The following is a 16,162-nucleotide window of genomic DNA, read 5'->3' on the forward strand; positions in this document are numbered from 1 at the left end:
AGTCTCTCCATCCAGCCTGGTCTCATTGTTAATAGTTATTAACTTTAAAACAGTCGGTGTTATGTTGAGATCTGCGTGTTTTCCGGAAGTCTCTTAAACAAATGAGATTTACATAAGAAAGAGAAAGCAATGGAGTTTGAAACTCAATGTATGTCTTTTCCATGTACTGAACTCTTATTATTCAACTATGCCAAGATAAATTCAAATTTTGAATCTAGGGCACCTTTAAGGTTGTATTTGTCAGTCGCTGCATAGCAGAAAATCGCACAGCAAACAAACTAAATATTACAAAATGGTTAAACAATATAGAAATTTTATTCATTTTAAGGTTTCAAAGTGTAGTCTCGTTTAACATTTTGTAATCCCCGAAACGAGTTTGCAGCACGAACAGAAATGTCACTTCATATTAAGTAGATGAGCAAACTGCTTTCAATAAATTTAACTAAAACTAAATATATTGATAAGACAATTGAATACAACAGATTTAAATCATTAAAGCCACGATTTTAATAGTAATACATGGGAATTCATATACATTCACACTTTACGTCAGATGATTTACATTTTTTTTTTTTTTTGCTGTTAATATGTAAGTATTTATACATTTGAGTGCTATAAATACGTCAATTTTGTGTGTATGAAAACGTAAGTAAATGTACGTGTGGTAGAACCACACTTAACGTAAAAATACACGCATATTCTCATCAGATCACGTTGGGATTTCCCATCAGCATTAAAGTGCCCAACAGTAATGCTGGATAAAACAAGTATGAACCCAGCAGGTATTCTATACATACTATAAGAAAACTCAACAACATCTCTAACAACAGAACAGATGAACCAATAAACACACAACCACATGGGAAAAACAATAAGGCTGAAAGTAACTCAATGACATTCTGCTTTCTTCTATCTAAACTGGAAAATGCAATTACACTCATGATTATTATCAAAATTATAGTGAGCGTCACTCCAAACAGAGCGGTGATCAAAATCACACACAACATGGTGAGTTCGGCACCAACTGCACAGAACATGAATAACAGGAATAACTCTCTGATGTTCATTTTTTTCAGATCAAATGATAACTTTAAATATGCAAAAGCACCGATTTTAACTCCTAAAGCAGCAAAGCATGCTACGAAAACATCAGAGAAAGTTCTTATGCTAGCGATTGATCCAAGGGTCACTCCTAAACCCACTGTAAATAAAAACTCTGTTATGATTTTATGGTTTTTTAACTTGCGCATTGGTAGATCCTTAATAAAGACAGCTGCGACTGTGGAGCTCAGAGCCAAATTTAGCACTAAAGCAACATGTGGACCCAAAGCATTTCTAATGGATGCCATAAACGTCACAAGTGCAGCTAAAGTTGCCTGAAAAATTAACATTTTGACCTTCCTTTCAGTAGCCAGAACAACTGCAATCAGTGAAATTATCAAACTCCATCCAACCACACCTAAAGTGTTAGATGAAACCTGATTTTCTTCAAATTTTCCACCTAATTCTTTTAGTCTTTTCAAAAGCTCCAGCTTTTCAGCTTCTAACTGTTGTTTCTCATTCACTGTGTGAAATTTTGCTCCATTGAGCCAAATCAACTTGTCTATTTCTGCTACAAGAGCTGCTGTTTGAGCAAGTTTGGATTCAGAGTCTCTTATCATGTGAAATCTGCCTCCACATGCGTCGATCATTTCTCCAGCGATCCCTCTGGACGCTCCTGTGAAACGTTCCTGGTGCAGAAGAACAATGCAGTACTGCAGAACTTCTGCTCCCAGCAGCTCCTGGGCTCGTTTCACAACATCACACTGTTCTGATTCTTCATCTTCCAGATTCAGGACCATTAAAACGGCGTGAGGTCCAGGAGACGAGAGGAACAGCGCTGTTGTGAAGCTCTGTCTCGCTGTGTCCTCCTCACAGAGGTTTGGTCCAGTGACCAGCATCATTCTACGACCCTCGTCTGTAATTACTGGAGTCTTTACAATCTCTCTGTCCTCCTGTCCACCGTCTGTCCTTCCTGACAGAATATCTGCAGCGCTGAATCTGGAGTCACCTCGGATTCCCACAATCAGGATTCTCACATCATCATCACCATGAGAAGCTGAAGAGGAAAGTAAATTATGAAAATATCAGAAAACATTAAAAGTGAACTGTTTCTAATATAATTGCTCATATAAAACCCTCTGATGCGTGGTAATTTATTACAATATGTTTATTTTTAAAAGGACATATTTGCTTACCTACAAATATCCATCATCACATTACAACCCTAAATGCGTGGTGTCCACTACAGTGGTCAGATTTATTTTTTAGAAAGTACAATAACAACAAATATGATTTTAAAAACATGCACAAGACTAATTACATTGTTGTTTTAAGTAAAAAGAGAGTATTGCATACATCAGAACAGTATAGAGAGCAGATACACATTTGCATGACATTATACATTACCTTCAACCTGTACAGATGTGATGTGAAATGCAAGAATCAGTGTGAAGAGCCATTTTGGTTCTGTCCAGTTTAGTTTCATTTTTCAAACTGGAGAGTAAAGCCACCGTGAATATCTGTTAATTTAAAATATCATCTTACGATATAACCAAAACTATGAAGCATATTTACTTACAGTACGATCGTTACAGTGAATTATCTTTCTTTGCTTTCACTTTGTAAAGTGAAAGTTTCACTTTTGATTCTGCTCGTGTGATTCTCCAGCTACAGCCATATTTATCAGGGATCGTGTGTCCACTCATAATGAATAATGAATGTAACTCAAAGGTCGAACAGCTTGAGAAAGCTTAAGTTTGAGCCAGCACTTTTCAGTCAGTTTAATATGCAACACATACCTGAACTAAAGGCACGGGCGGAATATACAAGTTTTCAATACTCAAAAACCAATCAGAACTTTCATTTCAGCCGCATTTCCTAACCAATCATATCTTCTGTTTAAGCTCAAGGGGCGGGACTTGAGTGTCGTTGTCAATCACTGGTTCAACTGAACTCTTGACGTTTGAGCGCCTCAGGAAAATACTGCTGTACCCTGGTAAAATATTTCGGAAATACCCTTGTTTGCCTATAAATATTATAGTATACGGATTGAGAAACACTGTCACTGACAACATTTTTAGCAGTCTTGTCGTGTGTCTCATATTTTTGACGCATGTTTATCATCAGAACTAGCGATAAAGATTAATGAATGAATCAATCTGAATCGGTTCTTGTTGAATAGCATAACGATTCAGTAATCGTTCGGATAGCTCACTCAGTCACGAACCGAATCGTTTGTAAGTTTCACATTCTGGACATCGCCACCTTAAAGAGAGTAAAAAACACATTTATTGTTTGTATTTCATGAAAGAATTTGTAAGCAGTGACTTCTTTTATATTAAAAGTAACAAAGCACAAAGATTGTGATTATGGTAGATAGATGAGCTACAAATTGCCAGAGATGGGCAGTAGTTTAATTAAATGTATTTAAAATACGTATTTAATTACTTTTGAGTATTTTGTAATATGTATTTTCCTTAACAAAGAAAAAAATCAAATGTAATTTGTAATTAAATACTTTGAGAGACAGTATTTTGTATTTAAAATACTTAAAATACATTAAAATATGTTATTTTATTGTCACATACAGTAACTTTCATCACCAAGCTTAAAGATAGGGTAGGTCATTTTCGGAGAGGCTAGCAATAGTGAGCTAGCTTTGAAAGCATACAATCCTACCCTCCATTCAGAATGTGTCCAAAACCATGCTTTCTCAAAAACACTTGAACAAACAGCAGGGAGCAAAAGCGCCACGAGAGACAACATTAAACTATCTCATATCTCAAAGCACATAAAACTACAATAATAATGAAAATAAACATCTTAAAGGTCACTGACCTGTACCACCTGACTGCTGCAGATTAATTTCGACATTGATAGTGTTGATAGCCATCTGATTGGCTGACGCTTGCGTTATAATAAACCTGCTGCTATTCCTAATAAACCTGCTGCTGTCTGTCATTAATGTTAATCAACAAAAGAAAAAGACAAAATCACTCAGTGCTCCTGACTGAATAACTTTAGTATCTTTTAAGGATCTTTAATCTTTATTTAATTCACACAGTGAGGACTGTGCAGTGTTTATACATTTGATTATTCATTTTCTGTATTATTTCCTACTTGAATGCTACTGTTAAATAGTTGTTAGTGCTTTTTGAATGCTTTGGCTATACATAGCAACTGAGAGCAACCCTTTATTACGTGAATCTAACTCCACTGTTACTCTCACACTTAATAATTGTGTGTAAATTTTGTTTGTATTTTTGTATTTTCAAATTACAAATTACTAGTATTTTAATTAAATACATTTTTTTAACAGCAGTATTTTGTATTTTATTTAAATACATTTGATAAGTATTTGTAATTTGTAACTAAATACTTTTTGATGTATTTGTGCCCATCTCTGCAAATTGCTAATGTTTAACTCTTTCCCTGCCCACATTTTTTTTTTTAGGAAAAAAAAAAAAAACGTTGCCAGCCACTGCTAGCGTTTTTGATAATTTTCGCAAAAATTGAACGGCTCCCAGATATTTTGTTGAATGAATATCTGAACATGCATCAATATATCAAAAGAAAGAACAGGACCTCTGCTTTTAAATTAAAACTCCATTTTATTGTAGATTCATGCTTTCTTTTTTTCTAAATACTTCGGTAAGATTCATAAAAAAGCAACATTTTTAACACTTAGCTGAGAAATAAGGCATTTTTTACTAAGACTACAACATGCATACGCAATGCTTTTATCACTTTTTTCGGCTCCTTTTTTGCCTGTTTTGATCCAGAGATTCAGTACTCATTCAAGAGATGCGTAATAGCGCCCCCTACCATGTAACAGTGAAACCGCAAAAGACAAAAAATTCCATCAATGGCGGAGAAAGAGTTAATGTTCATGCATCAACAGAAAACAGCATAGACTAATGCTACCTTGCTCTCTGAATTATCGTAAATACAAGTTTCCTATGTAAAAATTGCACATGGAACGCCTTCCCATTTCGAAACAATTAGCTCGTAATCACGACTTCAGAAGTGGGAATTATCAAATATCCGATAACACGTGAAGGTAGCATAAAATTTTGTGATTTAAAAAACCATCAATATTGATTCAAATTGCAGAAGCTCTATTTAAACTTCACTGTTTTGGTCGATGATTTTGGCCCTCCAAAACCATTTCGGCCCAAACCGAAAATTGCTGTTACGGCCAAAATTGTTTGGTTTCTGAAAATTTGGTGCATTACTGCTATTAACAGTAATCCTACATAAAATAAGTAAGAACTGACCAAGCTTTGTATTAGTACTTTGAGAAAACTCATCATCAGCCCAAAGATAAGAAAGACTGAACCAATGAGCACACAGCCACATGACAAAAACAGTGTAAGAACAGTTGAACTGATCACATCCTTTAGAGTTTCACTCTTTAAATGCCAACATACCATTGTAAATCCAAACATTAGCAGAATTATTGTCATCTTCACATCAAGCAGAGCAAACACAGTCACAAACCCCATTGAGAGTGTCGCCCCAATGGTACAACACAGAAATGACCCGAGCACAAAGACTGGAGAATCATGTCTAATAGTTTTTTTGGAAAATGAGAGTTTCAAAGCCCCATATGTGACTCCAGGAGCAGCGTGACACGCTATGAGCACATCTGACCATGACCTGACACTGATAATTGTCCCAAAGACCAGAGATGAACCCACCAGAAATGGGAAACAGATTGATTTGGGGTCTGTTGTAAGTACTGTTGCTAGTGATGTTATCAAAGCCAAATTCATCGGTACAGCAACATTTGGACTCAGAGCGTATCTTAAATAGACCACAAGCAATACAAGTACTGCAAATTTTGCCCCAAAATTCAAAGATTTGTTATTTCCTTCAGTGTAAATAACAAGAGCGGTAAGTGAAATGAGGAAAATCCATCCTACAAATCCAACTGCTCCTCCTAGAGTGTCATATATACATAAGAACAGATTTTCATAATTTACATTTTGATTGGCTTTTTCTTTAAGGATTTTTTCTATTTTTTGTAGTTTTTTCAAAAGGTCCAGCTTTTCTGACTGTAACTGTTGTTTCTCAATCAATGCTGAGTGACGTTTTGCTCCATTGAGCCAAACTAGCTTGTCTATTTCCTCTACGAGAGCTGCTGTTTTAGGTTTAGAGTCTCTTATCATGTGAAATCTGCCTCCACATGCGTCGATCATTTCTCCAGCGATCCCTCTGGACGCTCCTGTGAAACGTTCCTGGTGCAGAAGAACAATGCAGTACTGCAGAACTTCTGCTCCCAGCAGCTCCTGGGCTCGTTTCACAACATCACACTGTTCTGATTCTTCATCTTCCAGATTCAGGACCATTAAAACGGCGTGAGGTCCAGGAGACGAGAGGAACAGCGCTGTTGTGAAGCTCTGTCTCGCTGTGTCCTCCTCACAGAGGTTTGGTCCAGTGACCAGCATCATTCTACGACCCTCGTCTGTAATTACTGGAGTCTTTACAATCTCTCTGTCCTCCTGTCCACCGTCTGTCCTTCCTGACAGAATATCTGCAGCGCTGAATCTGGAGTCACCTCGGATTCCCACAATCAGGATTCTCACGTCATCACCATGAGAAGCTGGAGGAGAAAGTAAATTATGAAAATATCAGAAACATTTTTTGAATTAAATCTGTTAACTATACAGTGTTTTGATATAATTTCTAAAGTAAAACATTTTTGGTTTAACCTTCTGATGCATGGTAATTTATGACACTCGTCACCAAAAGTATAATAACACAAATATAATAATAATTTAAAAGTATAGAGAGCAGATATTTGCATGACATTATACATTACCTTCAACCTGTACAGATGTGATGTGAAATGCAAGAATCAGTGTGAAGAGCCATTTTGGTTCTGTCCTGGTTAGTTTCATTTTTCAAACTGGACAATAAAGCCACCGTTAATCTGTGAACTTACAATGTAATCTTACAATATAACCAAAACTATAAACATATTTACTTACAGTACGATCGTTTCATTTAACGGCACTGACGTGAATCCGCTTTCTTTGCTTTCACTTTGTAAAGTGAAAGTTTCACTTTTGATTCTGCTCGTGTGATTCTCCAGCTACAGCCATATTTAGCAGGGATCGTGTGTCCACTCATAATGAATAATGAATGTAGGCTAACTCAAAGGTCAAACAACTTGAGAGAGCTGAAGTTTGAGCCAACACTTTTCAGTCAGTTTAATATGCAGCACATACCAGAACTAAAGGCACGGGGCGGAATAGACAAGTTTAAATCCTCAAAAACCAATCAGAACTTTCATTTCAGCCGCATTACCTAACCAATCATATCTTCTGTTTCAGCTCAAGGGGCGGGGCTTGAAAGTGTAGCTGTCAGTCACTGGCGGCCGTCCTACTGAACTTTGGACCGTTGAGCGCCTCAGGAGAATACTGCTGTATCCCGGTAAAATATTACGGTAATATCCTTGTTTGACAATACCGTATACTGAATGAGAAACACTGTAACTTACAATATTTCACCAGGGTGTATTGCGTATTTTCTGACGTACGTGTATAATCAGAACCACAAACGAATCGCTATTTTGAATCGGTTCTTTTTGAATAGCAAAATGGTCTGATTCGGTTGGCGATTCAGTCTGAATCATTCGGATAGCAGCTCACTCACGAACTGAATCGTTTGTAAAAGGTTCACACTCGGTACATTAACTGGCTACTCTAGGACACAAATATCCCTGGATGAAGTGGAATATTTACTCAGAATCCATTACAATCAATGCCAGTGAAGAAGGTTTTTATTAAGTTCAACATCTGCATGTGTCTATGAATCCTGCAGGTAAAGACATTTTCAAACCAAATGGTTTCAGTACACGAAACAAGCATTTAAAATACCATGATATTACCATGTTTTGGACATGAACATACCATGCAACTGGATTCTGGTGATCAATTACCTAGATAGACCACAGTATTGTCACCTCTGTATGTAGACAGTATAGTAGTCACATCATCACTATTAGCCATTTTGTGGTCAATTGCTTTTTTACTGTTAAATTTATACAAATGTAAAATATATATGTATTTGTGTGTATATTATATAAACAGACACACACAGACTATATATGGTGTCATCTGGTGTTGTTGCCATTTCCTCTCCAAATTACTATTAATGATCCTAAAAATAGTGCTACATAAAATAAGTAAGAACTGACCAAGTTTTGTATAATTACTTTGAGAAAACTCATCACCAACCCTAAAATAAGAAAGACTGAACCAATGAGAACACAATCACATGGAAAAACCAGTGTAGTAACAATTAGGATCTTTACAGCCTGTAGCGTTTCGTTTTTTAAATAGAAATATGCCATTGTAAATCCTAATGTTAGCAGAATTATTGTCATCTTCACATCAAGCAGAGCAAACACAGTCACAAACCCCATTGAGAGTGTCGCCCCAATGATACAACACAGAAATGACCCGAGTGTAATGACTGGAGATTCATGATCAATATTCTTATTGCAAAATGAAGAGAACACAAAAGCCCCGACTGTGACTCCAGGAGCCACGTGACACGCTATGAGCACATCTGACCACGACCTGACGCTGATAATTGTCCCAAAGACCAGAGATGAACCCTGAAGAAATGGTAGACACATAATTGTTGCGCAAAGACGTATTAGATAAATGAAAATATGTATTATGGATTCTCCTATGATATCTCTGATGTTACCGCTGCTAAAATTAAAATCTTTGATTACTCTGTGATCTATTGTAAATATAGTTGCTAGTGATGATACCAAGGCCAAATTTAGCGGTACAGCAACATCTGGACTCAGAACATGTCTTAGATAGACCATAAACAATACAATTACAGCAAATTTTACCCCCAAAATCAAGATTTTGTCATTTTCTTTAGTGTAAATAACAAGTACGGAAAGTGAAATGAGTAAAATCCATCCTACAATTCCAGCTGCTCCTCCTGAAGCATCATATATTACAGACAAGAGCTGATTCTCTTCATGCACATCTTCACTCATCTCTTCTGTTTTTAACTCTTGTGTCAATACTGAGTAAAATCCATCACCATTGAGCCAAACTAGCTTGTCTATTTCCGCTACGAGAGCTGCTGTTTGATCAGGTTTAGAGTCTCTTATAATGTGAAATCTGCCTCCACATGCGTGGATCATTTCTCCAGCGATCCCTCTGGACGCTCCTGTGAAACGTTCCTGGTGCAGAAGAACAATGCAGTACTGCAGAACTTCTGCTCCCAGCAGCTCCTGGGCTCGTTTCACAACATCACACTGTTCTGATTCTTCATCTTCCAGATTCAGGACCATTAAAACGGCGTGAGGTCCAGGAGACGAGAGGAACAGCGCTGTTGTGAAGCTCTGTCTCGCTGTGTCCTCCTCACAGAGGTTTGGTCCAGTGACCAGCATCATTCTACGACCCTCGTCTGTAATTACTGGAGTCTTTACAATCTCTCTGTCCTCCTGTCCACCGTCTGTCCTTCCTGACAGAATATCTGCAGCGCTGAATCTGGAGTCACCTCGGATTCCCACAATCAGGATTCTCACATCATCATGAGAAGCTGGAGGAGAAAGTGAAACCATAATTTCCAATGGAGTAAGACAAAGAAAAATGATATTCTTTCTTAAGTAAATTGATGTTGTTTTAAGGATGTGTTACTGTAAAACAATAACAAAAAAAGTGAATCTGTGAATTATGGCTGTGCGAAATAGGTAATAATATCTTTCTATTTTTTTTTTTTACATACATTATCTCATTATTTATGTATGTGTTCTGAAATGGCCTTAAAGTTGTATTTTTAAATCAGAGGAACAATCTTGGTGCTAACAATGTGGGTTCAATTCCCATTCAGAAAGTAGTAACTATTAAGCCGCAATGTAAATAGTTTTTAGCCATTTTTGCAGGAACTTCAGTTTAGAGGAGAGCAGATACTGACCTTCTGAAGATGTCATGTGTAATACAAGAATCAGTATGAGGTTCCAGTTGGGTTTTGTCTTGGTAAATTTCATCTTGTAACCTGGTCTGTCCTACGAAGCAAGTTACAGAGTTGGTTTCAAGTTGACAAAATCAAACAAATCCAGCCAGAGTTTGTCTCGCAATAAACTTATTAACTCTGTGCACATGAAAATGTTGCATAAACAATAAAGTCGAGTCAGCGAGATTCACTTCCCTTTTGAAAGTCAAGAGTTCATTATGATTTAAATGGGTCATGACATGGAAAATCAAAATTCCTTGATCATTTGACACATAAGAGGTCTTTGTTCCATTAAAACATCTTGCAAATTTCATAGATTAAAAGGTCCTCCTCATTATAAACAAAGCATTTTATTTATCTTATCAAGAAGGGCTCCACAAAGGGCTTGTTTTGATATTGCGGGATCTGTGATGTCACACGGGCAGATACATTTGCATATGACTGCCTCCAGAGCAAGACATCGACCAATAGTTATATATCATTGTACCATAGGCCCCGCCCACTGGAGTTCATTCGCTTAAGGGCTGACACTTGCCTACACCGTATGCGACTGTCATGTCAAAAGCAAATAGAAACCATTATAATCACTGGCGCTGTCTACACTAATATAGTATACAGATGCATGTTCAGTTTCTGAAACTCCACGCACTTGAGTCTGTTGACAACAAGACAAATGGCAAGAGCGTTCACTTTGATGTGTCCAGTTTAAACAGTTTGTTTGCATCTCTGTACAGAGATATCATAAGGAACCTAGAGTCAAAAACAAGTGGATGGGTTGTTTTAATGGCATCCCAGATCACGTCGGAGGATTATATGTTTGTTCTGAGCATTTTGTTTTGTAAATGAGGCACAGTGTAATGGAGAGTTTGCAAAGAAACTTTTGTTGAAAGATGAAGCAGCCGACTCTATTGGATCAGACAGTAGCTGCATCACAAACTGTAAGTAAATTATTACATAATATATTGTCTGTAAATTGCGGTTTTATATGGATACTGTTTTCAAAACATGTACTCGCATGCAATAGCGAGTGAGCGTTGATACTGTGTCTTATGCAATGATGTTAACCAATCATAACAGTGGCCGTTTACTGACAAACCTTAAAGGAGCCACACCTTAAAAATAGATCATTTCAGACAGAGGGTCGGAATGAAGGTTGAAAATCTATATATATTAAATACAAGTGAATTAAAGGATTAGTTCACTTCAGAATGAAAATTTCCTGATGATTTGCTTATCATAATGTCATTCAAGATGTTCATGTCTTTCTTTCTTCAGTGGAAAAGAAATGAAGGTTTTTGATGAAAACATTCCAGGATTTTTCTCCATATAGTGGACTTCACTGGGGTTCAACGGGTTGAAGGTCCAAATGTTTCAGTGCAGCTTCAAAGAGCTTTACATGATCCCAGACGATAAATATTATACTGCACTACTCTAACATGAATGGTGAAGGTACAATTGTATTGCTCAAATATTAATACATACTGTAAATGTATATTGCATAATGCATGTAGTTCATGTAAGCTAGCTAATACATCCTGGTTAACAAATGTGTTACCTGTGAAATTTACTTAAATGTTTCTAGGTTATAGAGCTAAAGAAACACATTTGACCTGTAATACTTTAACGTTTAAATTATTTTCTGTAGAATTTGTTCTATAGAACTTTAATATATTTATATTTATAAATTGATTTCATTTTGCACATTTCATTTCAGCATTGTTTTACTTGGAATGATATGTTTGTTTTTTTCAGTATCCGTTCTAAAAACTATCAGTTGATTAATCGGTTATCGAAAAGTATGGCCATTATCGGTATCAGTAAAATCCACTATCAGTCGACCTCTAGTCTTTATTAAAGGGTTAGTTCACCCAAAAATGACAATTCTGTCATTTATTACACACCTTCATGTTGTCCCAATCTCATAAGATCTTCATTCATCTTCAGAACACAAATTAAGACATTTTTGTTGAAATCCGATGGCTCCGTAAGGCCTACATAGGGAGCAATGTCATTTCCTCTTTCAAGATCCATTAAGGTACTAAAAACATATTTAAATCAGTTCATGTGAGTACAGTGGTTCAATATTAATATTATAAAGCGCCAAGAATATGGCCGCTGCTTCACTGTACACTGCTTCAGGAAGCACCGGATCATAAATGAATCAACGTATCGAATCAGCTGTTCGGAGTGCCAAAGTCACATGATTTTAGCCATTTAGCGGTTTGACGCACGATCCAAATCATGATCCAATACACTGATTAATATACAAACCCGATTCTAAAAACGTTGGGACACTGTACAAATTGTGAATAAAAAAGGAATGCAATAATTTACAAATCTCATAAACTTATATTTTATTCACAATAGAATATACAGCTATGGAAAAAATTAAGAGACCACTCCAAGTTCAGAAACCAATGTTAAGTGGTCTCTTAATTTTTTCCATAGCTGTATATACGCGAGACATTTTGAAATGTCATGCCAAATATTGGCTCATTTTGGATTTCATGAGCACTACACAGTCCAAAAAAGTTGGGACGGGTAGCAATAAGAGGCCGGAAAAGTTAAATGTACATATAAGGAACAGCTGGAGGACCAATTTGCAACTTATTAGGTCAACTGGCAACATGATTGGGTTTAAAAAGAGCCTCTCAGAGTGGCAGTGTTCAGAGGATCACCAATTCCCCCAATGCTGCGGCCAAAAATAGTGGAGCAATATCAGAACAGAGTTTCTCAGAGAAAAATTGCAAAGAGTTTGAAGTTAACATCATCTACAGTGCATAATATCATCCAAAGATTCAGAGAATCTGGAACAATCTCTGTGCGTAAGGGTCAAGGCCGGAAAACCATACTGGATGCCCGTGATCTTCGGGCCCTTAGACGGCACTGCATCACATACAGGAATGCTACTGTAATGGAAATCACAACATGGGCTCAGGAATACTTCCAGAAAACATTGTCGTGAACACAATCCACCGTGCAATTCGCCGTTGCCGGCTAAAACTCTATAGATCAAAAAAGAAGCCATATCTAAACATGATCCAGAAGCGCAGGCGTTTTCTCTGGGTCAAGGCTCATTTAAAATGGACTGTGGCAAAGTGGAAAACTGTTCTGTGGTCAGACGAATCAAAATTTGAAGTTCTTTTTGGAAAACTGGGACGCCATGTCATCCGGACTAAAGAGGACAAGGACAACCCAAGTTGTTATCAGCGCTCAGTTCAGAAGCCTGCATCTCTGATGGTATGGGGTTGCATGAGTGCGTGTGGCATGGGCAGCTTACACATCTGGAAAGGCACCATCAATGCTGAAAGGTATATCCAAGTTCTAGAACAACATATGCTCCCATCCAGACGTCGTCTCTTTCAGGGAAGACCTTGCATTTTCCAACATGACAATGCCAGACCACATACTGCATCAATTACAACATCATGGCTGCGTAGAAGAAGGATCTGGGTACTGAAATGGCCAGCCTGCAGTCCAGATCTTTCACCCATAGAAAACATTCGGCGCATCATAAAGAGGAAGATGTGACAAAGAAGACCTAAGACAGTTGAGCAACTAGAAGCCTGTATTAGACAAGAATGGGACAACATTCCTATTCCTAAACTTGAGCAACTTGTCTCCTCAGTCCCCAGACGTTTGCAGACTGTTATAAAAAGAAGAGGGGATGCCACACAGTGGTAAACATGGCCTTGTCCCAACTTTTTTGAGATGTGTTGATGCCATGAAATTTAAAATCAACTTATTTTTCCCTTAAAATTATAAATTTTCTCAGTTTAAACATCTGATATGTCATCTATTTTGTATTCTGAATAAAATATTGAAATTTGAAACTTTTTATTTTTTATTAAAATTTGAAATCTGTTTTTATTCACAATTTGTACAGTGTTCCAACTTTTTTGGAATCAGGTTTGTATGATCCTATGCTTCCTGAAGCAGTGTTTTGAAATCGGCCATCACTAAATAAGTTGTTAAATGTCATTGCTCCCTATGCAGGCCTCACTGAGCCATCGGATTTCAACTAAAATATCTTAATTTGTGTTCTGAAGATGAATAAAGGTCTTACGGGTGTGGAACGACATGAGGATAAGTAATAAATGACAGAATTTTCATTTTTGGGTGAACTAACCCTTTAAGCTCAACATCTGCATGACCTGCAGGGCATCTGAATTTGTCTCTGGCCAGGGTACAATTATTACATATCTCCGTATCTGTTATTTCGCATTTAAAATATTCCCCTGACACATTAAAATGAATAACAAACATAACTAAAGGGCATTGATTCCATAAGGGATTGTTGTTGCAAGTTGCAGTGAATTATTGAAAGTGAATCTTCACTTCACATCTTCACTCATCTCTTCTGTTGTTAACTCTTGTCTCAATACTGAGTAAAATCCGTCTCCATTGAGCCAAACTAGCTTGTCTTTTTCTTCTACGAGAGCTGCTGTTTGATCATGTGAAGTCTGCCTCCACATGCGTCGATCATTTCTCCAGCGATCCCTCTGGACGCTCCTGTGAAACGTTCCTGGTGCAGAAGAACAATGCAGTACTGCAGAACTTCTGCTCCCAGCAGCTCCTGGGCTCGTTTCACAACATCACACTGTTCTGATTCTTCATCTTCCAGATTCAGGACCATTAAAACGGCTTGAGGTCCAGGAGACGAGAGGAACAGCGCTGTTGTGAAGCTCTGTCTCGCTGTGTCCTCCTCACAGAGGTTTGGTCCAGTGACCAGCATCATTCTACGTCTGTAATTACTGGAGTCTTCACAATCTCTCTGTCCTCCTGTCCACCGTCTGTCCTTCCTGACAGAATATCTGCAGCGCTGAATCTGGAGTCACCTCGGATTCCCACAATCAGGATTCTCACATCATCATCACGAGAAGCTGGAGGAGAAAGTTAAAGGGCATATTCCAGGTTAAAAAAATTTCAAACTGAATATATATAACCTTGTATGAAAACACGATATGAAAAGTTAATGCAGGATTTATAGCATATGAGGGCACAAATTTAGTAGATAAAGTGATCGTTTCTTTGACGGTCAACTTCTTTTTTTTCCAACATTGCATAATTTTATGTCACGAGAGGGAGTTTTTTGCCAGGTTCTCCATTGACTCAGTGCAGTATTCAGTAGGAGCGGTCGTGATTCAGTGTGTTTTCTGTATTTTTTGTCATCATGGTAAATTATTGTATTTGTGGACTGGATTGAGATCTCTTTTGAAACCTTAGAAAAGACAAGTGGGAGAGATCCAGTGTCTCTAGCTGAGGAGAAAAGTCTGAGTACAATGTGTGACGTTGTTTAGAGTTTTTGTCTCAGGAGACAAGTGTGAGAAGCACGAGACTCAAGCAAAAGTCTCCATTTGATGTTAAAGTAATAATGCAAGGGAGAGAGAGAGTTTATGGATAATATTTTAATGCACACTTACACTTTGTTTTATTGAGCTCTTACAGCAATTTTCTAGAGTTAAAATGGATGCTTCATCTCATCTGTAAAGTTTTGGCCATCATTCGGACGGGGTCCGGCACAAAAGGCTTGTACTAATAATGTATAAAAGCAAAATGACAACATAAGTTATAACTATAATTAAACTATACCTGTTATATCTCCATGCAGCATATATTTTCAGTTTCTGAAATTATAATTGCATCCTGACTCCTGGAACCAGAGAATAAGCTCTTGAAGCTTCGCCCTCTTAAGCTGGGAGCAGGAGCTCATTTGCATTTAAAGGGACACACACTAAAATGGCACATTTTTGCTCAACCCCTAAAAAAAGAGGCAATTTTAACATGCTATAAAAAATGATCTGTGGGGTATTTTGAGCTAAAATTTAACATACACACTCTGGGGACACCAGAGACTTATTTTAAATCTTGTAAAAAGGGGCATAATAGGTGCCGTTTAAATAAACTTCCATATGTGATGCTTCTTCACTGTTGTATTTGTTCATACAAATCAATTTTAACATTGATGAATACAAATGATGTATATTAACACAAAAGCATACAGTCTCACACTTTTAAAAACAGTTTAAAATGATGTGCTGGTAATGTAAATACTCATTCAACTAATTTCATTCATGCCATGTATGTACATTCAAGTTCACTCAACTAAATACTCATGGCATCATAT

The 16,162-nt window shown here is 37.2% G+C and overlaps 2 protein-coding genes across 5 annotated transcripts; both read right to left on the bottom strand.

Moving 5' to 3' along the window:
• Window positions 1-505: 505 nt before the first annotated feature.
• On the bottom strand, window positions 506-2,839 carry LOC137015275 (uncharacterized). Its single transcript, XM_067380125.1, has 3 exons — window positions 2,621-2,839; window positions 2,449-2,535; window positions 506-2,098 (listed from the first exon to the last, which is right to left on the bottom strand). The coding sequence occupies exons 2-3, from the start codon at window positions 2,525-2,527 to the stop codon at window positions 705-707; spliced, it is 1,473 nt and encodes a 490-aa protein (XP_067236226.1). The 5' UTR covers window positions 2,528-2,535; window positions 2,621-2,839; the 3' UTR covers window positions 506-704.
• Window positions 2,840-5,159: 2,320 nt separating this feature from the next.
• Window positions 5,160-10,145, bottom strand: LOC137015081 (GTPase IMAP family member 9-like). 4 transcript variants are annotated; one of them, XM_067379761.1, is made up of 3 exons: window positions 7,035-7,159; window positions 6,866-6,952; window positions 5,160-6,646 (listed from the first exon to the last, which is right to left on the bottom strand). In XM_067379761.1, exons 2-3 carry the CDS (start codon window positions 6,942-6,944, stop codon window positions 5,160-5,162), a joined length of 1,566 nt encoding a protein of 521 aa, XP_067235862.1. In that variant the 5' UTR covers window positions 6,945-6,952; window positions 7,035-7,159. The 4 variants fall into 4 exon arrangements, with proteins under 4 accessions (XP_067235862.1, XP_067235864.1, XP_067235865.1 ...); XM_067379764.1 differs by lacking the exons at window positions 6,866-6,952; window positions 7,035-7,159 and adding exons at window positions 8,996-9,621; window positions 9,997-10,145 and having other exon boundaries at window positions 6,543-6,646; XM_067379763.1 differs by lacking the exon at window positions 6,866-6,952 and having other exon boundaries at window positions 7,035-7,139.
• Between the last annotated feature and the right edge of the window lie 6,017 nt (window positions 10,146-16,162).

This window comes from Chanodichthys erythropterus, chromosome 24, assembly GCF_024489055.1.
Source record: "Chanodichthys erythropterus isolate Z2021 chromosome 24, ASM2448905v1, whole genome shotgun sequence".
NCBI lineage: Eukaryota > Metazoa > Chordata > Actinopteri > Cypriniformes > Xenocyprididae > Chanodichthys > Chanodichthys erythropterus.